The sequence below is a fragment of the Ambystoma mexicanum genome, chromosome 5p, assembly GCF_040938575.1.
Source record: "Ambystoma mexicanum isolate Mex_15411 chromosome 5p, UKY_AmexF1_1, whole genome shotgun sequence".
NCBI lineage: Eukaryota > Metazoa > Chordata > Amphibia > Caudata > Ambystomatidae > Ambystoma > Ambystoma mexicanum.
Window position 1 is genome coordinate 414,200,912 of NC_090930.1, and position 24,813 is coordinate 414,225,724.

Genomic DNA, 24,813 nt, shown 5'->3' on the forward strand with positions numbered 1-24,813 from the left:
GGTTGTGGGAAGTATAGAAGTGTCTCCAGGCTAGTAAAAAGATGCATGATAGCTGCTCTTGATCTTCTCTTCCACTTGGATTGTTGCTCTCTTCATCACTTGCTGCTTGGGCCTCTGAAGTCTGATCCAAAGAAAGGGCGGTGGAGTGTCTGCACATCCTAAACCAGTGACAGGTCAGCGAGCCTCCTTGCAAACACCATTTCTGATCTCATTTTGCATTTGGAACACCTCCTGATGACAGTAACATGGTTTTGACGTTTTCTCTTCCGGCCTTTGACTCTTTATTTCACTGGGATACTCTGCTTTATGAAACAAAACACACCCCCCAGAAGAGGAGCTGGAGTATACTGCATTCAAAAAGCCTTGCTCCCATCCCCCGCTTAGAGATAATCCAACTTCTTCTTGAAAACTGATTAGACTCAATCCTTTAATCATTCCTATAAATAAAATGTGATCACCTGCTACTGGCCCCAATTCAGTCGCAAACATTTCTGGAATACTTCTCCACCGTTCTTTCCCACCTGTCCCTTTCCTCTGGCCGCTTATGTTATTTGAAGACTTCAGTTGGTGTCTTAAGGTCAACTCTTTTCTCTTCTCCAGAGAATTCTTAGTCCTTGCTTGGATGACCACTCCCACCACTCAATGCTACACAGAAGGGAGAATCTTCTCATCCACAGCGAACCTCTGACCACTTATCTAGTACACCCACTGCTGGTTGCTCTCTGCAAGCTACCCCCGCAATCCACCACCAAATTCCTCGCCCCACCATATTTCCTCTTGGTTCCCATTAAACAGGAAAATTGAATCTGATACAATCAAATGACTCATATTTTGGAATGTCTCAAGCCCCAAAACATGGGTCTCTCTATAAACGAGTTCACTGACTCCATCCACCCCTTCTACAAACCTGCCACAAAGCCAAAACACCATTTAGAATAAAAAATAAACAGCCACTGAAAGTTACAAAATCAATAGTGCCAGGATAGGGTAAATAATAAAGTGTCATGGTTCTTCGGTATCAGGAAATAAAATTGTGGCAAAAATGTCGCTGGTAAAAATAAATCACGGCAAAAATGCTGTGGTTTGACCCGGTAAAGGTGTACCCCTTATACCATTTGAGGGGAGCAGGGGTTGTGGAGGTGTCCGCCGCATCCTTTACATGATTGTGGCGCAAAAAACCACGGCATTTTTTACATGATATTTGTAATCACAGCCATTTTTGCCACGATTTTAAGACATGGAACCGGTTCTTCCAAGTGTCAGGATGCTTGTGGGTGCCACCCAGAAAGAGTGACAGAAACAGAGACTAGAGAAGAGGACAAAAGATATGAAAGGAGCACAATCGAAAAGGCAAGAGAAAGAGTAAATGACTGCTGGAGAAAAAGTGAAAGGAAACGAGTGTCAGGGCGACAAAAAGAGAAAAGGAGAGAATGGCGAGGCAGGAAACATGAGTGGGTGAAAGACAGAGGAAGAGGAAAAGAAAAGAGAGGGTGATTAGAAGTGAAGAAAGAGGGAAAGGGAGAGAAAGAGCAAAAAGCTGAAACACAGAGAAAAAGAAGAAACAGAGAAAGGGGTTAGAGAGAGGGAATCAAGAAAGTGAAGCAAGATGTAGGAAGAGAGCATAGGAGAGAGGGAGAGGAAACATGAGTGGGTGAAAGACAGAAAGAGGAATATGCTGGTTTGGTTGTGTTTTTCAGTGACTGGTGGGGAATTACACCGCCCTACCATCACTTGTAATCCAGTATTTATCATGGGTCTCCCTCCTTCAGGCTTGGACCCTTTTGTACCACAATGTTTACTCTTGGTCTCCCTCATTCGGGCTCGCGCCATGGATCTCCCTCATTTGATTGAGTACACTCACAGTGCTGGACCACTCTGTTAACGGTATCATATCTTTCCTTCTCAAGTTCAAACATTCATCAGACGTTTAGCTTTTCTCACATCTTTCATCACACATGTTTAACAATGTTCGTTTTACCACTCGGTATACAATGTTGCCGCTTGCAACTTTGACGTCAACACAGACTGGTCTTGCATCGGTCTCCAACTCAATTGCTGTGTTGATCTATCTACTGCTTCTTTGTTTTTGCAGGAGATACCCCGGCGGCTGCTGCTCCTCCCCACCTTGGTTGGTTATGCAGGAGGGCCTTCAGTATCTCCAATGCACAATGCAAGATTCTTCAGTCTGTTGTCCTGGACTTCTGCTTTCTGCCTGAATGGTTTCTTGAAAGTAACGATTTCTTGCCAAAAAGGCCAAGGGTATTTCCTTCCTTGATAACCCTTCTTGCTTTCCCATCTTTCTCCCCTCCTTCAGCTGCCGACTTGAAACTCCTGTTCCTTCATGTGCTTTGCCTCACTCAGTGTGCTCTCATGCTCTGCCTTTTATCTGTGTAAGTTTAATAGAAGTCAGGTGTGAGTGATTGTCAGTAATTGCCTGACTTCCCCTGACCATAGTAGCGGGACATGTCAGGTACACTGCTCGGGTGTGAGTCTGTTTTCTTCCAGAGCGGCTGTCCGTATGGAAGAGTTTGTGATGGGAAGCGGTGGGGGGAGGGGAGTCCCCACGTATCCTACCTGGTAGGACAGGGTAAAGGTGTTACAGGGGGAGGGATACCGCATCTCTGCATCTGGTCTCCCACTCCCCCTCCCGAAGACCCCACACCCAGATGATCCTCCCGCACTGGTCCATCCTCAGGAACTGGATCCAAAAGCAATGGCTGTGTCCTGGCCACCAGGATGACAGATCCCCGGGTACTAGCGGTTGAGACACCTTCTGGTTTCTCACATACCGTTGCCTAATGCGAGTTGGATATGCTTGGTGTTTTCTAGTGTACTTTAATTTTAGGACCCTGGAGATAGCAAGGAAAAGATGTATCCAGGTGCTCTTGCATATTCCACAAGTTTCTTTTCCTCTGACTTGTTAAAGGCGGGGTGTTCATATTTGTCTCCCTAATGTATCCTATTAATTGCGATGGAGGTGGTGAACCTGTTATTAGGTGTTCTTTATGCTTGGTCGTAAGCTTTTGGTGAATGGTAGGCTTGTGAGGTTCTGTTTCCGGCACACCCACACCAGAGATGTTTGGGAGTAACAGTCAAGTTGCCAACAATTTTGGGGTATGAATTCTCTGTAGGGATTTGGGAAAGAGTAGAAAATGCAGAGAAGTCTCTTCCCATGATGACTTCTACGGGCAGCTCAAGAATAATGGCAGATGACACCAGCCGTGATTCTTCCCTGATGTGAATGTACACAAGTATCTTGGGATAGACTTAATTATCTCTGTTTACACGTGACTCTAACTAGAATTGCATTTTCTAGGTCTGCTGTTGTCACCAAATCAGCCCTTATGGCGGTCTGTTTGCTGCCTGAATATATTAGCGCCTTTACAGGCCTTCCATTTACAAGGGCGTTTTCATATGTAAAGTCAGTTGAAGACTAGCATAGACATATGTTGAAGGTTTCTAGATCAAACTCTGAGGCACCCTATCGGACTCAATGGGAATTACAAAATTAACCGTGCCTGACCTCCGGCTCAACGGACTCAAAATAGCCTGGTGGCACCGGGAAGTTAGGCACTGGTAATTCATAACGGGTCTTGCAGAAACCTGCCGGTTAAACAGAATGGTTACTGACAGACCCCTAATGAGGCCCACTGTGTCCTTAATTTGTTCCCCCGATTCGAGGGGGCTTTCACCAGGGTTTAATCTAATAGCCCTTAATTTCTGTCAATTGAAGTTACAGGTTTGTCCAACCCTTTTAAGAAGTCCTTCTTTTATGAATATAAAGGTAGCCCCCTGGGCAAAGTTATGTAGCTGGTAGGCGGCATGTAGCTTACCTATAAATAGGGGCCCCAGATAACATTGTTTTAGATTTTCTTCCCATCCCAATTACTCAGCTAATTGCTCCAAATTCAAAAAGAAATTCCCTATGCCTTCACCCTCCTGATAAGGTTGTAGTATTGCTTGAAGTAGTAGGGGTCTTGCCTGTAACTCAACAAATGTTGTTACATTTCCTTGAAGACGGGCTTCGGCCTGAATCTGATGGGCAACTAGTTGGGCCATGATGTCTTCAAGGTTGGCCATGTCTTCCAGGGGAGTAAGGGTTCCTTCCGTGACACTTTCTGAGTCAGACAATAAAGGGTCTCAACTTCTTGCGAGAGGGTTTTGAAGTTGTCTGACTCCTCTGATGGAGGGGAAGACCTTGGTAGGTTGATCTCTACAGCAGATGGACCAGGAACCAACACTAATCTGGTTCCAAAAAGAAACGGTTGGGGGAAAGGCAGATTCAGTGCGCTAGGTCTAATGAGGATATGTGCGGGTCTTATTTCTAAGACTATTAGATCTCATTGTTGGATATTTTAGTGGGAGAGTGGAAGGGTATCCAAAAATACCTGGGTTTTGAAAAACAAATCTTGTTGACCAATTGGGACTTGAAGCTGGGAAAACAAAGGGGCCTCATTACAAGTTTGGCGGTAGCCATCCCTGTAATACAGGCAGGCTACCTCCAAACTTGCGAAAAAATCTGGCACCCGCGAATGGGCAATTACTGGGGTATTTCGGCCCCGCTGGACCCGGTAATTATCCTTTTGCTGTGCCGGAATCAGATGATCTCATTCCCATTGAGCCCCATTTGGCTCAATGGGAATGGGGATGCCTGTAGCACCGGCACCAATCATTACAGTGTCTGTGTTACAGGCATTCTGTGCTTGTGGGTGCCTTTCATTCCACCAGGCCAGACCTGGCGGAATGAAAGCCCCCCGCGAGCACAACTCTGAGTTTGCCGGTCTGGATACAACGGTACCGGCAAGCTTACTGGCACTGCTGTATCCAGACCGGCAAACTCGCAATGAGGCCCAAGGTCTCTTTTATGGTGTATCTTCTGTCCAACTCAAGGAGTTCTACAATCCTATTTTCTCCTTCTGGTGGTATGACGATTACCATGGGTTTTCAATTTCTGTCAATTAAATCATAGCCTACTCTGACAGCACATGTAAGGAAGGCATGGTAACAAAAGGTGAAGAAGGACACAAGTGATCTCAGTCCAAGGTTGTTTATTGAACTTCAATGGGTTGGTTGAACGCCTATCTAACCTAAATCTAGGCATGGGAGCAAGCTACGACCATCAAATAGTAATAATATAGTCTTAGTCGAGTCTCGGTCAAAATAAAAAAGGCCTATACTAATAAACCTATTGCCAATCCTTATGTCTAAATACAATAGGGTGTGGGACAGTAATGTATGCAACAAAGAAAAGTGTTTAAGAAATAATATGTCAGGACGGTTGTGCAGTTGGCTTCCCTTCCCCACCTTTTCAGCACAGGGCAAGGTGGCATGTTTGAGCTTCACACACACTCTGGCTTCCCAACCATGAGGACACAGTTCAAAGCACAGACATCAGTGACTTCTGCCAAAGTCTTTTCCTATAACAGTCTCTTACTGCAGAGGGCCTGTTGTACCAAACAAATATCAAATGTATATTTCTATTAGGATCTTCACATGCAAAAAGTCTAGCTTCCAGTATTTATCATGGGTCTCGCTCATTCAGGCTTGGACCCCTTTGTACCACAATGTTTACTCTTGATTTCCTTCATTGGGGCTCGGATCCTCTTGATATCAAAATCAAAGTCTTTCGAATGTGCGATGTGTTTTGCTTAAACCGTTGCAGGACCACTTTGATTCAATTCATACAATATTCTCATCAATCTTTTGGCTTTTGTTTCACTTGGCGGGATACCTTACAGAGACCTTTGATTGAGTACACTCACGGTGCCGGACCAATCTGTTAACAGTATTATATCTTTCCTTCTCAAGTTCAAACATTCATTAGCAGTTTAACTTTACTCACATCTTTCATCACACATGTTTAACAATGTTTGTTCCAGCGCTCGTTATACAATGTTGCCGCTTGCAACCTTGACTTCAACACAGACCGGTCTTGAATCAGTCTCCCCAACTCACTGGCTGTGTTGATCTCTCTAATGCTTCTTTGTTCTTGGAGCCAAGGATGTTACCCTGGCATCTGCCGCTCCTCCCCACCTTGGTTGGTTATGCGGGAGGGCCTTCGGTATCTCTGACACACAATGCAGGATTCTTCAGTCTGGTTTCCTGGCCTTATGCTTTCTGCCTCAAAGGTTTCTTGAAAGTAACGGTTTCTTGCCAGGAAGGTCAATGGTATTTCTCTCCTGGCAAACCCTTCTTGGTTTCCCATCTTACTTCCCTTGTTCAGCTGCCGACTCAACACTGCTGCTCCTTCATGTGCTTTGCTCGCTCATAGTGTGCTCTAATTGCTCTTCCTTTTATCCATGTTGGGAAGTTTAATGGAAGTCAAGTGTGAGTGATTGTCATTAATTGCCTGACTTCGCCTGACCATAGTAGCGGGACATGTCAGGTACACTTCTCGAGTGTGAGTCTGTTTTCTCCCAGAGCGGGCTGTGTGGAAGTGTTTTTGACGCGAAAGGGGAGGGTAAATTCCCTTGTATCCTACCTGGTAGGATGGGGTAAAGGTGTAACACGGGGAGGGATACCATGTCTCACCATCCGGTGTCTCACTCCCACTCCCTAAAGACCTCTCACCCAGGTGATCCTCCCGCACTGGTCCACCCCCAGGAACTGGATCGAAAAGCGGTGGCCGTGTCCTGGCCACCTGGATGACAGATCCCCGGGGACTAGCGGGTGAGACACCTTTTGGTTTCTCACACCTATCAATCAATCAATCAATCAATCATCATGTATTTATATTGGGCACTATCACCAAAGGCCTCATGGTGCAATAGGATACCAGAAGAGAGACATCAAGTTACGCAAACAAATAGGTTTTTAGCCTACAATTGAAAGGCTCAAACTCTGTGGTATATCATAAAGCCAATTGCAGAGCATTTCAAAGCTTTGGACCAGCGACAGAGAATGCTCTGCCTTGCAACCGTTCTCTACAGTAACTGGGAACCTTCAATAACACTGCATCCGTAGATATAAGGAAATTCTAGGACAATAACGTTGCAATTTTTCCTGTATGGACAGACAACCCTTTCTGTTCAAAGCTCGATGAATAATGCATAAAGCCTTGAACTTGATTCGGGCTGAAACAGGCACCAGTGCAAAGACTGGCGAGCCATGGTGACATGGTGGCTATATGGGATCCCACTAATCAGACAGACTGCTGCATTTTACAAAATCTGCAGGCGATTAATTAACTATGCCGGCTGTGAAAGGTAAATAGCATTGCAGTAATCAATAATACCATTGTGGGAGGCTGGAACTACTTTGGCATGAAAACCTTCAGGAATAAAAGGAAGGACTTTTTTTAACTGCTTCAATTTAAGAAAACCAATGCCACAGATGGTGTTAATCTGACTTCCCATAGATAAAGACGAAGATATCTTCAAACCCAGGTTCCTAACCAAATCCACAGGAACCGGCAATGGTCCCAGTAACAGTGGCCAGAAATCCGAAGTCCAATTAGCAGAAACTCTGGTGTGTCCAACAATTAGGACCTCGGTTTACCACCGTTGAGCTTCAACCTATTTTTGAAGCCTATAGTTAAGAGGGCAATTTATCCAGGTGTCATATTATTTACGGGACTTTATACTACCGGGATCTCAGAGCCACTGCTGCTCCTCTCTTCACAGCTACTGCTTTTCCTTCCTGGTGCCTTTCTCTTATTAAATCTGTGAGAGCCCTCTGATCGATGCAACCCCCTCTGATCATGTTTGACATTCTTTGTGCGAGTGTTACATGTGCTTAAAAGCATATGTTCGACAGTTACATTTTGGTTTCTAGTGACGGGATATCCAGGCTTTTAATGCATCTTCTTTTGCAAGTACGTGCACTTTTATAAAAATATAAAAGTCTTGTGAAGCTTCTCACATGATTTGTGGGTGATAACACTCTACGTTTTCAATTTCTCCCATATTCCCTTTTTCACAATCTTCAACAGTAAGAATTGTTGCAAGGCACAACCCATGTGGGGCTGGTATCTGCAACCTGTGTGCTCTTTGGATTTCCAAGATATGACATCTACAGGAATAGCATAAACTAGTAAACAGAGAAGACAGGGGCAGTCATCATGAAGCACAGATTCACACAATTATTAGTGGGATTCAGAATAGACAGTTCTTCAGAGTTATCTTGACAATCGACACATAACTCCTTTTCCCCCTTTTCCCCCCTCTGAATACATATCTGCATCCCTAAACATACAGGGTATACTTAGTATCATTTGACCCTATTGGATGTGCATCAGTCCTCCGTGTTTGGTACCTACCCAAAGAAATCACACCCCGTAAATGGACACATACACTATAAGGTGACTGTGTGGAAGGAAAGTCCCCTGGGGTTCGGTTCTGTATCGGTTATGCGGACATATTATATTCCGCACCTAACCTTGCCCAATCCCTTTATTCTGGGTCCACAATTTCAGCACACTGGACTTCCATTCTTCTCCACAGGCACATTGACTCCACTCGTAGCTCACTTACCTTTGGATTGTAAATGTCGCCATTACCTGCTGGGCAGAAAAGTCTAGGTATCTTACTCGTCACAATAGGATCCCTATTTACCTTGCTCCCCTTTGTTGGACTACCCCCATCATTGCTAAAGAGGAAATACCAGTTTAAAGGAACAATGTTGCTGGCTCTTAGGGTCTAGGTGGATCATAATTGGTGTTTTCCCTGTCTCTCTCAATTCTCCTATAATGCTGTAGGCTAGTTGTAATAAACAGGCTTTATGTCTCTCCATTCTCCTTGTGCTGAATTCCACATTCCCAACAGGATACTTCTTTATACACTTGCCTTCAGGTTCTTTTTCCTGTTCCCTTTAGATAAGCAAATATCGTCCTTAGATTTATAGGTAGGATCTCTGAACTCACTGGTTCCAGGAGAATTGCCCATAACTTTGGGTCTACTGCTCCTCGCGACCTGATTGGAGGAATGCTGCTGTCACGTTTGGAAATAATAATGAGGTGACGCACTGGTTCTGTTTGGCGAAAAGGAGAAAGAATCCAAAGCACGGGTATAAAAAAATATTACTGTCTGATGCAAAGGAAGGTGTTTCCTTTCATGAAAAAATGACTATGTCGAACGGAAAGGACAGTTCAGAAACAATATGAACAGTCATCAGGATACCAATAGAGTTGGTCCCTCTACTGAAAGAAATGATAAAACCCTAAAATCAAGGGGTTCAAAGTAGACATGCTCACGCCCATATTACATTGTAACCGATGCCGGTCATTAAAGGGGTATACAATATTAAGAAACTGATTACAAGAAATATTTTGTCCTTATGAAGGCCCTAGAAATTAACCGAAAAGGACACTAGAGATAGTGTCTCATATATGTCAAGGCCGAAACGTGTCGACTATCTGTAAGACTGTAAACAGCAAAAGTCTGTTCATAAGTATGAATTTTTCAAGATATTGATATTCACCCCATTGAAATTACAGTTTATATTTGTTATTCCTGTTTTTTCTCTTATCTATGTGGATGTCCAATAACAGTGTTTTGAGTAATTGTTAACTTTGCATCAAAGATGTCATTTTGTATAGAAAACAATTTTTAGGTCTTATTGATAGTTAATTAAGTGGTTGTTTTTTTTCCAAATAAGTGTTTGTGCTCTTGTGGCGGGGGGAGAACCCGCTAGTGTGGTGATTTATATGAAGTGAGTTTGTGTTGATTTTCATAACGCAAATGCTTTAAAAGTCTCACCAAGCTATGTGATATCAGCGGAGAGAGGGGTAGTCAGTTCTCCAATTTTTCTATGTTTGCCATAGCTTTGAAATACATAAAAGGATCTGCCCGGACAATGGACTATAGGAGACACCCTTCCAGTAGCTGTAAAAAAGGCATTTTTGTAGAATGGTGCATTAGGTGGGGGCTCACTTTAATGATATCCATGAACAAGCGTATTTATTAGATACCTGATGACCTAAAATGAGATAGTGGTGCAAGGAAGGCATTGTAGGTCATGGTAGACATAAAGGAGCGTCTGACTTACCAGACGAGTTATCCAATCGAAACCTTCCATAGCACAGGTGGAGCCTCCACTGCCTCCTAACATTCTCCTTCATCAGGCAGTGGAAGAGAAAAATGAAGAATCCTGAAAGAGAAGGCAAAGAATGATCATCTTTCTACGCTCTCATCTGCTCCACAGCTCTACATCATTCTCATTCTCCAGAGGTGCAGCGTGCCCTCACCACTGCACATGTATCGTATTAAAACTCCATTTGACTGTACTGATTGACAATAGTGGTAAATTAGTTTAACAATTTCCTATCAGATATTATGCTAATGAAGTATGTTTCCTACAGATCCTTCATTTAATGACATTTTTTTTTAAAGTGGTAGCACATTATTGATGTGAAATGCCTAATAATTCAGTGGAGTTTCGCTTATAGTTAAACGTGAAGTCCGGACCTTAAAAATGTTCCTGTTATTGCACAAATAACATCAATTGGGTGGGAGGCTTGCTGCTGGTGTGATGACCTTTCTTGCTCAGCAGTATTGCTCCTAGACTGGTAGGTCACACAAAGCATTAGTACAGCCATAAGGTCAGTCTTTTGACTGCTTGCTAACAGATCCATTGTAAAATGGACTTCCCTACCCTCCAACCTGTTCAATGACTTTCTCGCTATAATAACTACTGCATTTTGCCACTCAGAAACAGCATTGCACGCAAAGTAAGTTCATCTAGGAATTTGCCAATGGCCATTAGCACTTGCATTAGCTCCCCAAATGTGTTGTTTTCCACAAAGGTTGATGGTGAAAGTTGTATTGCTAGCCTTTTCACCAGTTTGTCATTGAGCTGCCGTACTTGTGGATGGTTATGATAATATCACTCACTCAGACTGGACCGGTGCATACAGATTGTTCCTCAACACTAGTTTTTTTGCTGCTTTTATAGCTGCTCAAGTTTCTTCATAGCACACTTAACATACCTACCACATCTGGGGTGACAGTAACTGGCAGAGTCCTTATGGGCTTCCCGCTACCCCTCAAACACTTCCTTGTGCATCCTCTCCTCAAAAAACCCTCTGCTGACACCTCCTGCCAGCTACCACCCTATCTCCATTACCCCCTTCCTTCGTGAACTCCTGGAGAAGCTGGTCATCTCCCAACTGATCCAGCACACTGAATCTATTGGTTGTCTCCACGACCACCAGTCTGTCTTCAGAGCAGCCAGAGGCACGGAAACTGCAATACTAATCACCCGGGAAGACTTGCGCTCAAATCTCGATTCCAACTCTCCATATGTTTTTATCCTTCTGGATAGTTCCTCGGCCTTCGACATGGTCAATAATGCCCCCCTGGCAAATCGACTCAGTGACACCCTTGGCATCACAGGTCTGGCACTGGACTAGTTGACCTCTTTCCTCTCCGACCTACCTTCCATGTTCAACTGGGCCCTTTTCTCTCCCCTATCACACTCTCCACCTGCAGCGTCCCTCAAGGCTCTATCCTCTCGCGTGGCTCTTCAACATCTACCTTGCCCCTCTGGGCCACCTGATCTCCTTCTCTCCTCACTTTCAGTGCTATGCAGATGACACAAGCCTTCTTTCAAGCTTCCCCTTACTTCCTCCTCTTACTTTTCTCTCATCCCTGACTGTTTCACTGCTATTCAGGCATGGTGTGCTGCCAATGACCTCTGCCTTAATGCCAGTAAGACTGAGATCCTTCTCAATGGGACCCCTGATCCCTCCTTGCCTCTGGCCACCCTCTATGGGTTCGCTCCCCTAATCCTCTTGTGAGGCATAAAACTTTGATGTCATCTTTGACTCCTCTCTCTTTCCTCACATCACATACCATGCCAAGAAGGAGGACCACTATCAGCTGCACCTCCTCAGAGGCATTATCCCTTTCCTCATCTTCCCCCAGAAACTCAATGTCTCCAGAGCTCTGGTCCTCTCAAGGCTGCCCTATTGCAACAGCCTTTTCCTCAATCTCCCTGTATCCTCTCTTCACCCCTTCAACTAATCCAGAATAGGGCTGCAGGACGCATTCTTGGCCTCATGCCCAGGGACTGCATCGCTCCAGCCCTAAAATCTCTCCACTAGCTCCCAGTTGCTGCTAGGATCAAGTTCAAGACTATCTGCATCATACACAAGGCCTTTTGTGGCCTGGGACCCCGCAACATCAAACTCCCTCTCCCTAAATACCTCCCTGCTAGAGCCCTTCGGTCTTCTAGCTCCAACTCTCTGCAGATCAGCCGTGTTTTCCAAGCAAGAGTGGGGAGTAGATCTCTTCTCTCCGCAGGATCCTCCATCTGAAATAGTCTCCCTGCCCCTCTCAGGCTTGAGCCGGATCTCCTCAAGTTCCAGAAGCTCCTCAAGACCCTCCTTTTCTCTTCTTCCTTCCCTCTCCCCTGCCCTGCTAACACCCCAGTCTGCCGCAGTGACTGGCTGGCTGGTTCCCTCTGAGTTCTACAGGGCACCAGGCCACCCTGGCCAGTCTGCCCCCCCTCCTCCCATTTAGCATTTGGACCCTCACCCCCTGCCATACCTTGCACTTGCCCTCCTGGTATCTCTTTAACACTCGCCTAGCCCCTGTGGCCCTCCTCCACCTTCCACTCATTTTTTTACTTGCACTTCACCCCCCTCCCTTCCTTCGTACTTCTTTTTACTGCACTTGCACGATCCGAATGTCACAAGGCCTAGTAGGACCGTTCTTGTTATCTTTCTCCCTTGTCCCCTCCCCCACCCCCTTTTTGTCTTGTGGCACCTTGAAACACCATTTGTTGTATAGGTGCGTTACAAATATCCAATAAATAAATAAATAAATAAGAAGTATGTTGGCCCATTACTGTGCATGCCATCCTTTTATATGACTAAATATCAATGAAGTACCCATATTGCTCCCTGGCTTTCCATGTGACACTGTTGTGGTAGAAAGTTCAGATACTAAAATGCAGTTCTTTGCAATGAGCAAAGAATTTCTAAACATAAGATATGCTTTGTGGGCCCTTAGCGGTGGCAGTAGCTCTTAGGCAGAGGTAGGAGGAGAGTTAACGTGCTCAGCAAGGCAAACAGAACCCATAGATGGCACTGGTTTCTGTGACTGCCCAGTTAGTTCTGCCATTGCTTGATGACAATCTACCCAATTAGCATTTCAATTCTTCATCCATCCAGACAAGTGGTGTGTTGCATCACACACACATTCACCCAGACACTAATGCCTCTGCATGGGTAATCAGCAAGAAACAGCTAACCTTTTTCACAGTGCGCCCCAAACATTTTTCACTTCCTCTCAAGGTGTGCTAATACATTTTTAAAAGAAATTCGAATGCTCTGTTCAGCTATTCTGCTCAACTAAATCGTGTATGAGCACACGGTCAATCGAGCAACCCACTACATAAAGTTGCTTTGAAGAACGTAAGTAGACCTTCCTTTTCTATACAAAGCTGATAACAATTATCTACAACAGCTAAAAAGTAAAAGTCAGTTTAGACGAAGGCATTCAGCGCAAAAATGATATGTTACTGTATATTTGTTTGTAAGCCAGGTATTTAATAATATTATATTAGACTGGTACCAATTTAGAAAGCTTTAGGCATAGGTACAAGTTTATATCTTAAAAAGTTACATAAATGAGTGGCAAAAGCTGTCCCACCTAACATGCAGCACCAGTCAAATGTGTTTTTGCGAACAATTGCCTGCATTGCTTTTTCAAATGTGCATATTATGGCAGCGTTTCTGCGCTAATACTTTGCAAATGTACAGAACTTACCTTGCAAAGTGTTTGCAATGGCAAACAGATACAGAAACCCAATCTTTACAGGGCCCCATGCAAAGAAAGCAAATCCCCAGGTTAATCCAAGCAGGAAGGTCAGGCTGGCCGTGCTTTTCAGATCATGGAGGACGGTTTTCCTGCTCTTCTGTTGTTTAGATTTCATCGCATTGATTTGAAGGAGGACGACGATGAACATGGATATATTCATAAGAAATATGACCCCGAAGTAGCTCACCACTGAGATGTAAAACACCAAGCTGTCTTGAATCCAGCAACTAAGGAAAGGAAAGAAGGCATACAGCTATTGGGTCCAAGATGTGACTTTACCCTCAGTACTTTGAAAATGGCATCGCATGTATTCTTAAACTGTATCTTTATTGCTATTTCTAGGAGGCCCCCAAAGAATTGGTTGCATATTAAACAAACAAAAAGTATCAACAAGAAGCATGGACGATTTCTCTAACATTCTAAGGAATATAAATTAAGGTGCTATGTACATATCAGCAGAGGTTGACATGAGCAGGAACTATCGGGAACTGAGTTCCACTACTTTTATTATTTTACTCTTAAGAGTTCCACTATTTATTTTATTTGATTTAAGATCAGGGTGTCATTTCAAACAGAAATGGCTTACAAAGTATGCAATAAAAGAGAGCAGAGGCAGCCCTTGGGTAAGGTATCTTTACATAAGAGCATAGTTGTATTGAATGACCTCTACCTGGTGGTGAAGGGGTATGACTAGGAACATAAACCAGGGATAGTGACTCAAGGAAAGCACAACACGCGTAACATGTACAGCCGATAGCCGTATTTACATTTTTACACATTACATAGCATAATGAATGCAGGAACAGTGGGTGAGGTGGTGAGTTGGGGCAGAAGGGGCGAGTGGTTTGGGGACTATTTCCATTGTTAGCAGGTGGAGTTTGAGGCTCATTTAGAAGAGATTCAATGAAGGGATATTTTTCACAACCTGGTGAGAGCCTTCCAGTGGAATGGGGAAAGTATGGAAAAGGTGAGCAAGTGGGAGGAGGCACAAGGAGGAGCACTGGTGGGTTTTTGAAGAGTCAACAAATAGGGTGCTTGAGAGAGAGAGTACAGTAAGATGCGTTCAGTGAGTGGTTAGGGGACATGACGCTGAATGGACTTATTGACAAAAAGCAGGAATTCAAAGAGAGCTATTTTGCAAAGATAGCTATCGAGTGAGGTGATGGTAGGTAACGGTGTTGGGAGAATTTGGGTAGGCAGAAAAGGGAATGTGTCCAATTGTGGGGACTTTGTTGAGGGGAGCAAAAGAAAGTATACACCAAGAAGAAGGCTCATTCACTAGTCCAGTTTGTTGCATGAGTTGAGGACAGCTTTTTCTAATGTTTAGGAGGTTGAGTCTAGCTGCAGAGGCTGTGATGAACTAGTAGAGTTTCAGGTTGCTATCAACGAGAACTCCAAGGTTTTGAACCATGGGTGAGAGGGTAAGAAGTTCAAGATGAAAGAGGTGGGAGTTGGCACTGAAGGCAAGAAACAAACATGATATCCGTCTTTGAAGAGTTTAGCATGAGACAGCGGAGAGCCATCCAGTGGTGGATGACAGTGAGGCAGATGGTTATGTTTTCAGAGATTTTAGGGTGAGAGAGGGGAAGAAGGTGTATATAAGGGTATCATCCATGAATTGGTGAAAGTTAAAACCAAAGGTGAAAGCGTGTTTCTCACAAGAGAAGGTATATGGGGCGAAGAGAAGTGGGACAAGGACTGATCTTTTGGGATGCCCATGGGAGGGGTTTTAGGAAGGAGGTTCTGGAATCGCATTAGATGGAGAACGAGCGGTCAGAGAGATAGGAGGACATCCAGTTGAGTTCTGTGTCTTTGAAGCCAATGAGTGAAAGAGTTTGAAGGAGGGAGGGATGATCAACAGAGTGAAAGGCAACTGCAAACTCTAGAAGAAGGAGAATGGAGGAAAGGTAAGCGTGATGGGCAGTGGTAGGAGAATTGGCAACATGGATGGGTCGAGCCTCTGATGAGTGTTTGTACCAGCGTCCAGATTGGAAATGGTCAGCAAGTGAGTTTACCTTGAGATAGTTGACCTTGCGGTTGAAATCAGTCTTCTTGAGGATTTCAGAGTGGTAGGAACGGAGAGAGACAACTCTTTGGGAGTGTGATTGTGGCTGTTTTGTAATAGGCTGGGAAGACACGAGCTGAGTTATATAGGCTGAATAAGGTGAAAAGGTGCGTGGAGGTAAAAGATGCTAGTTACTTAATCATTTGTGGTGAAAAGAGGTCATATTGGAAGTCAGGATGGGGTTGGCCGAGCGAAGGGTTGGTAGAATTACACTCCTTTTTACATCCATTTTCACCATTGTCTTCACCATTGTCTTCGGCTGGTGCCTCCCTTTGGAACAGCCTCCCGGCCACCTTGAAACTTGAGGAAACTTGAGGAAACTTGAGGAAAAACATCTTCAGTTCCGGAAACTTCTGAAGACCTTCCTCTTTGCCTCTGTCTTTGCCCCCCTTGTTCCCTGTTGATCTGTTTCTTCTCATGGCATTGTGCACCTGGCCACCCTCTGTTCTTTTGCGCCCAGGTATCTGCTCATCCTGCCACCCTCCTGCACTGCCTCCAGGCCACCATCTGCACAGTTCTGTATCTGTACCCATACAGTCCCCCTCCCACGTTTCATCTGCACTTATCAGATATACCTTTCTGACTAACTTTCACCTGCCACTTGCTGGCTGCACTACCATGGTTTAAAGCCCTTATTTATTATTTATTCTATTTAATATTTATTTATGTTTTCTCTCCTCTGCCTCGCACTTTCCACTCCCCCCTTTTCCATGCACTTTTCCCCCATTTTCCTTTCCCATGCACTTGCACTTTTTTAAATGTCACTGGGCCTAGTAAGATAGCTGTTTTTCTGTTTTTTCTTTCCCTTGTTCCCCTCCCTTTTTGCCTGGTCGCGCTCTGAAACACTTGTGTAGGAGCGCGATATAAATAAAATATCATTTCATTTCATTACAATACTGTTCTTTTTCAGGTTAAAGCACACCTCGTCATGTTATCATCTTATACCACACGGTTGTAGGCTGCTTCTTGCAAATGCAGATGACATGCGAATTTCAGCAACCTAAGCACTCAATGCCATGTCAATTGATTTCGATTACGTGTCTGTTTTTCTGGTTTATGATCCAAACCACCACAGAAAAAGGAAATGCCTTCACATCTCAGCAATTTCTGTTCGGCTTTGGATCACAGAGCTTTACCATTGTAGTCGTGAAAGTTTGGGGCCATTTGTAAGATGTGATGAACTAAATGGTATGCAAGTGTTTTCATCTTGAACACCCTTTCTTCTGCTCTGGGTCTGAGCTGAGCTTTGTAATTTTAAGCTGTATTTGAAAAGGTTTCCCCCCCAAAGCAATTTGCATTCAATCAAAATTTTAAAGTCTTCATATGTATTTTCAGTGGTAGCATATTGAAATTGACGCCTTGCAACAACATTTTCACAATGAACTGTAGAGACTAGCCTGTCACACGCACATACAAAATACAGCGCTGTGGTCCCATGCTCATGCTTCTGTTGTGCTGGGCTGCTGTTCACCATGTTGGGGAAAAATGGCTGCAAAACGGACTGAATGTCTATATAAATGGGTTGAAATTCATCATAAGCCGTAGTTAAACAAATGTATCAGGCATATAGATTTTAGAAATTGCATCTTCATTTCCAGTGTTCATATGAGACTCGCAGGTGGTCGATAAATACCACTGCTGAGACAACACTAATGGCATGGGAGATCTTAAAAGGAGGAGATGGCTTGTGAAGATGGATGCACAGCCTCGAGGTGATTTTTGATTATGTCCCCCCCATTGGGTGAAACCCCATTAGTATGCTAACGGCAACACTTTTTTCTGCCAATTTACAGCTCATCCCTAATCAGACCAAACACACACCAACCCCCCCCTCCATTGTAAACAAATCATGTGCTATTTAGGGGCTGTAATTTTCATTTTTAAAGCAGTCTTCTGAAATATAATAGTTCATTTGGAGCTGTAAATTAGCTTCTTGTGTATTAGAAAGTCTTAACCAAGTGTGCCATCTACCACTTGATTGTCTACAACAAGTTTAATCTTCAAAAACTTGCTATAGTCCTATAAGGGGGTACACTGCTTGCTACTTTTAATAATATAGTATTGATCATGCATGGACAGCTGTGGAAACTGTAGGGCAACTCTCCAGCAACCAGACCAAGAAAATACAACCTACTAGGGAAAAAGGCTAGGTGCACCCTTTTTTGAGAAGAACAAAAGCTTTATTTTGGTTACAAAAAGGAATGGGCGAAGGGTATTACAGATCCACTGCAACAGAGCTCTGCCTTCGTCCAAGGTGGTGGCTAACTTATAAATGTACAACACGTTTGATCAGGAGGATGGCTCAGAGGCAACGTGCTCGCCTTGGAAGCAAGACGACACGAAGCAACACAGGTTCGATCCGTGGGTCCGCGCTTAGAAACCTCTTGGTATTAAGCGCGTTATAAGTAACCTATCATATCATATCCATGACTCACTCAGTCTACAGTGTTTATCTCCCACCCTCATTGACTACAACCTATATACATACTAATACTTCCATATTGCCCATCTTTCAACTCATAGTGTTGTCTTCTCCTTCATCCTCATTGCACGTTGGTAACAACCTCTCCAGTCCTGATCCACTGAGAGGCAATTTGTTAGACTTGAATGGCCCTAAAGTGACTAACTACTTTCCTATTCAAAATATACCTCAAAATTACAACAGACACTTGGGGGAGTATCCTTTTACTTTTATTTCTGCCTCTTTAGTGTAATATAATCTGCAGATGATTCTGCTTTTTCAATATTAAAATGATTTTTCAACACATAACTCTGTTTCTCTATCGAGTTCATATGGCTGTACCATGTTATTGAATTCTGGGTGGTGCACAAAAGACATTGTATCGAACATAACACCTTTGTTGGTTTCTTCATCTAAACCCCTTCTAACCCACATCTTTAAGTAAAGTATTACAGTTTCTTGTATGTGCATCCTTTTAAGATTCACTAATGTGGTTATATACTCATTACTTGATCTTATGGCTTTAAAAAATGTATCAAAGAATTAACTGTTTGTACACCCCCTTGCACTAAACCCCCACCACCCTTTATATGACCTAACTATAGAACCTCACTAGAAACATATAAAAAATAAAGCAAAAGCACCCCCATACATGTGCGGAACCAATATCCTACTACAAAACTTCTTGATACCCAGACCATTAATACTATTGAAAAATGTAGAACTTCACAAAGACATTGTAAACATTTATCAGGAAAATGACACACCTTATAAACCAGGAAAGGTTTTCAAAAATACAAAAACAAAAATACTCATAAACAACAAACTGAAACAATGATCGTTGTTTTTCAACCAGCAGAAAATCACCTATTAAAATCACTAAATGAAACACATTCTGATACAATACTCATTGCTGGAGGCAAGTTTGTAGCACCTTCCTAACATCAGACAAATTCCCCCAATATCATAGTTATTTTCCTTTAATGGCAAGGGGAGTAGCATACGCCACTGTATGAAGACCATTATAAAGGGGCTCACTCCATCTACAAAACAACATTTTTAATATAAATGTTGTTGCCAGGAAACAATTGCGATGGTGGCGAGCTAGCATATTCTGGTGCAGCGCTGTTGTCTCCTTTTTCTGACCGGTGTGGATCGGTCTGTTGAGAAAGGTATGTAATACACTTTGTTAACTGTGTCAAATATGAATGAAACTCATCCACCAACATTGACACAGCCCTGTGAGAATTGGAAGCTCTACAGACCGGAAATAATGGCATGTGCATACGTCTTCCTGTCACTATTTTATGCAGAGAGAGGTGGTGATCCTTACTGGGCTGGGTCTTCAAGCTGAACAAGGCAAAGGGGAGGCAATGCAGCACATTCCTTTTCAGTGTAGCACACAGCTTAGACAGCTTATTTTTCAGCAACTTATTTATCCTTATATAACGATGTTGGCATGAGGGTGATAAGTATAGCACAACTAAAGAGCTGAAATGTCCTTCAACAGCACATGAAGTGGGTCACATTATCACTTTCAAGCATCTCGCACACTCCTCATTGGGGAAACACTTATCTCACCAGAAACGTGATGGCCTATTTGGCATCAGGATGTGCACATGGACCAGCCTCAATCCAATGGAAAGAAGGGCATACCACAACTATGAGCTAGCGGAAAAAATTACATTTCTCACCAATGGTATGAAAATCAATCTGGAGGTCATGGAACGGGCCAATATGATGCAGCAAGTATCCCTCCAAGTTTTCAAAGTTTGCCCTGTGCTGTACATCTGGCAAACTGTACAATTTGACGTGAACATAGTCAATAAATTCGGAATATTGGCCACATACCAATCCCATTGTATGTCAGCTGCAATATGCTGTTTAGACATGTGGGTGATGTAATGAAGTTGGTCAAACACCACTAAAGCCAAAGCTTGAGGCAACACCACCTTTCCAGTACTTCTCCGTCTCCACAATAAATCAGTTGGAGATTGTGCACACCCTCTTTTCTGACACACCAACTTCTTACCTTGTGGTGCCTGGCCTTGTATCTCAATCATTTCAGTGACAGTAATGACCGTATATGGAAGCTGCAACTGTGACTGCATGTTTACAAACACTGGATGCTCAGCAATATCTGGTACTGACAAATAAGCAGCCCATTTCGCTGTGGTGCCTGCTGCTTCGTTCCCAAAGGAAACAAAGTCCATGTCACTGGTGTGGATGGCGCACTTCACTATTGGGGCAAGCGTAGGCTGTGAAAGAGCATGGATCAGTCGATCCAACAAAGATGCATGCTGCATCGAGGACCCATCTGCTCTACGGAATCCTTGTCTCATCCATCTCGACAACCCTGAATGAACAGTTGTCGTAACATAAACCGAGTCAGAATATATTGTTACTCGGCACCCCTATGCTACCTCAAGCGCTTCAATAAAAGCAATCAAATCCGCTGCCTGTGCCGAATAATGGTCTGGTAGTCTCCGCTGCAGAACAGCCTTGTACTCCCCATCAAATAGGTGCACCACTGCTACCCCAGTATGTTGCTGGCCTGTTTCCTGGTTGATAATTGAGGAGCTATCAACGAAAATACTTCTCGATCATCTAAAGCATAGTCACGTGTCTTAGGAATGTCGTCCTCAGGACATTCTTATGTGACACAATCATGCACCTCATAATCATCAGCAATGGGTTCAGTCAAAAAGGTGGCTGGATTCCCTGTTTTACAACAAAAAATGTGAATAGATGGGCTTGAGAAAATTACTTCATATGCGGAGGCCCTTTGCGTGGTCAATTTAGATTTGGAGCTCTCTAATATTGCAAAAGCAGCCTGCCCCATATGCAATTTCAATGAGCACCCCATGACAATAGTCGCAGATTTCTCAATGGCGAAGGCAGCAGCAGCCAATGCTTGTTTACATGGGAACCGTCCTTGCAGGACACAGTCTAATATGCCACTGTAATAGGCTATGGGTTTATGACCTATTGTTCTGTGCTGTGTCAACACGGCAGTCATCATCTGACCATCAGAATGTGAAAAAAGGTTAAACTCTTTTCTATATTCAGGAGTAGCCAACACAGGAGTGGTAGCAATACCAAATTTCAGCTACTGGAATTTAGTAACCATTTCATCAGTCCACATAATAGTGTTTTTTGTCCATTGCGCTTAAGGGCCTGGAGCAGTGGTTTAGTGTATGATGTGTAATCAAATATTCATGCTCTACAATGACACAACCCAAGAGATATCTGCATGTCCTTGACTGTCACTGGCTGGGTGGTAGCACACACTGCCACCACACGTTCTGGAGTCACTCGTTTGCCCGTTCACTAAAATCAGTTGACCCAAGTATAATACTTCAGGTTGACAGTACTGCAATTTCTCTATGTCTACCTTATATCCTTTGTCAGCCAACAATTGCAACAAGGCAATAGAGTGCTCCCTAAACTGACGTTCAGTGGTGCTAAACACCAGCAAATCATCTACATACTGAGTTATGGTGCTGGGAACAACAATAGTTCCTAACTCCTCATATAAGACTCTGTTAAAGCTATGTGGGGACGCACAGTACTCCTGAGGAAGCCTAGTATATTGGAATTGACTCCCAGCAAACATGAACGATGTGAGGTATTGTGAATCTGGATATAAAGGCACAGAGAAAAAGGCATTTTTCAAATCCACCACAGTAAAGTGGGTCGCCTCAACAGGTAAATTGCACAATATGGTAGCAGGTTTTGGGACCACTGGAAATTCAGCCTGTACAACATCATTGAGGGGGCGTAAATCCTGAATCATCCTTCAACTAGCCCCCTTTGATTTATTCACAGGTTAAATAGCTGGGTTACAAGGCAAATTAGATGACACTATGATACCTTGCTGCAAAAGAGACATAATACAGTGCCATCTTAACCACTTTTTGGGCCCTGGGCACGGACATCTTTGGGGCCCCCTTCACCTAACCAAAGGAATTAAGTGATCAAGAATATCTGGACACACCCCCCACCCATCTCATCCTGAATACAACCTATAGGTTGATATGCTGCCTTGCAGCATTCAAAATAAGCATGTTTACTCCCTTTAAGTCCCCTTACCCTCTTCATTCTTGCTCAAACCAGAATAATAAACACGTAGCATTTGAAGGCCAATATTAGTCTACAAAGAGGTTACTTCTGTTCTAGTATAGATTCAGGAGACTTTTTATCAATAGCATCCAGGAAGGTATGCAGCCTGTAGTATTAATACAGCACCATATGTAAAAGGTACATGTAACCCAGAATAGACAGAGCGCTATATAAATGCAAAATAACATTACAGAGAACTCACATTAGCTGCCTCACAGAACGCAAACGTTCTCAAGCATGGAGAGGAGACCAAATGGAAGGAAGGAGAAATATACACATACCATGGCCTGGATAGTGAATGCACATTAGAAGCTACCAGGAGGTTGTTTGTATCCAGACAGACTGAGATAAAAAGTGGGATATGGTTTTCAAACAGTGTTGCCATCAGAGATAAAAGGAACAAGTGCTGTGGTGTGCAATATATCAATGCTCACTATTATACTGGAAGCAACACTATAACCTGTGAACCTATGATTGAGGCTTTTATGAAGCCCTGCATACCCTGCGAAGGAAATCACTCTGAAGGGCTGACCATTTTGAAAGGTTAGGCAATACAAGATTAAATGAGGTGCCCAAGATCCCACATTGGTTAAGGAGTGGATTTGTGCCAACTCTGCAATTTCTGCATTTGAACACTTTCTTTTCCCGTTCTTATCATGAACTAAAACAATCTCATTTTATAAAACCGACTTAGAAAGTACACAAATCACATTACCAAACATGACCATTTATAAAAACAAAATATTATAGAAAGGTGTTATGGAAAATGGGAATGATTCTAGCTTCATTCTCTCCATCATGAAGGGAAGTATATAAGTACCAGCATACCAATCGATGGGATTTAACACATTCAATCTGGGTTTTTCTTTCGTATTTTAAAGCTTTAAAAACTTCCAAAACAATTGCTTGTGGCATTGTCATTCATAAACGTGCATAAAAATGTTGACTTTTGCAAAAAACAAACCGATTTTTGTATCAAATGAGCAGACCTTAAAATATGCTTGCTCGAGGGCTGCAACATCTAGTCTGCTCTCTTCTGTCTACCACCGCTTCCCGTCAAATCGCCAACATAAGAAGAAAGATCAAGTAATGGGCTAAATAATATCACTGCATGCAGGAAGGCAAACCTCACAAAGACAGCACAGTAATGTCAAAGATATTAGATGATTTGACCAGGATCACTGTATCATCTGCTGACAAAGCCCGGATACAAGCATGAACGCTTTTGTTCCACAGTCTTGAATTTGGATACTTATTCACCTCTTGGACTAAACATTTCTGCTCATCACTGGAGGTGATTGCCTAGGTTTTACAGCACCCCATCTGAACAAACCTATTTCTAGACCTTCACCGCACAGATGATATGTTCGTTCTTATAGAAACCCCTATCTGGTGCAGGTACATTGCTGATAATATCACCTGTTGTGCTATAAAACCAAGTACATATGCAGGTAGGTTTATAAACTTCACACATAGGAAAGGCTCAACCAGCTTTGCTGAAATGTGCTATTCTAATTTTGGAATTTTGTTTCCTATGCAAGCCTTTGCGCTTTTAATTCAGATGTACTCACAATTTCTAAAATTATGTGATGATTGTGAGATACACACTCGTTGGTGTTTTTCATACAATGTTATCACTTTATTTCTTTTGTTTCACATTCATCTTGCAGGCATAAGTTATTTCACCTAGTCTTTGTTAGGTTAGTTTTTACATTTATCATATAGACACAAGTTACTTCACTTAGGGGCCGATTCATGGAACAAACGTGCGCCGAAAATCTACGCGCAAGCAGGCGCAAGCAGGCGCAAGCAGGCGCAAGCGGAAAAAAAGAGGCGCACGCGTGTGATTCATGGAAGTCCCTGCGCGTGTCTTCCTCGGGATGTGCGCCAAACCCGTGCATGGCGCACACATCACTGCAACATCGCGAAAGGCGTGCGCGACGCGCACAGTGAAAGCGCACAACCGCAGCGCACACACCAGAAAGTGGGCGGGACATGGGGCGTAACGCGCGGAATGGGGAACAACACGCGAAAATAAGGGCGTAACTGGGGATGTACTGCAGGGAAGCAGACGGAACGCCCACACGCACTCGAACCACACGTATTCATGGAATCGAATAGGGCAAAGCCACGCACAGCCAAAGACACGCACAAGCTGAAACACGGCCGCCACACGAAGGCAGGCGGTAGAGTCCCAGCGCATCCAAAAAGTGGCGCGCGGGAAGTTAAATACGCGATTGAGCGGGTACGTGGATTTCAGGAGTGCGCGACAAATTCTACACGCGATTGGCCTGGGTACGTGTATTACAGGGGTGCGCGAGAAAATCTACACGCGATTGGCCTGGGTACGTGGATTTCAGGGGTGCGCGAGAAAATCTACACGCGATTGGCCTGGGTACGTGGAT

General features: G+C 43.6%; 1 protein-coding gene across 1 annotated transcript in view; it reads right to left on the reverse strand.

The window, feature by feature from the left end:
* Positions 1 to 24,813, reverse strand: part of ADGRG4 (adhesion G protein-coupled receptor G4) — a 1,571,349-nt gene that overhangs the window by 145,895 nt on the left and 1,400,641 nt on the right. The window contains exons 21-22 of the mRNA XM_069612803.1: positions 13,710 to 13,987; positions 9,985 to 10,086 (exon numbers count right to left, since the gene is read on the reverse strand). Of these exons, the coding sequence (XP_069468904.1) occupies positions 9,985 to 10,086; positions 13,710 to 13,987 (380 nt within the window). The remainder of the gene's footprint in view (positions 1 to 9,984; positions 10,087 to 13,709; positions 13,988 to 24,813) is intronic.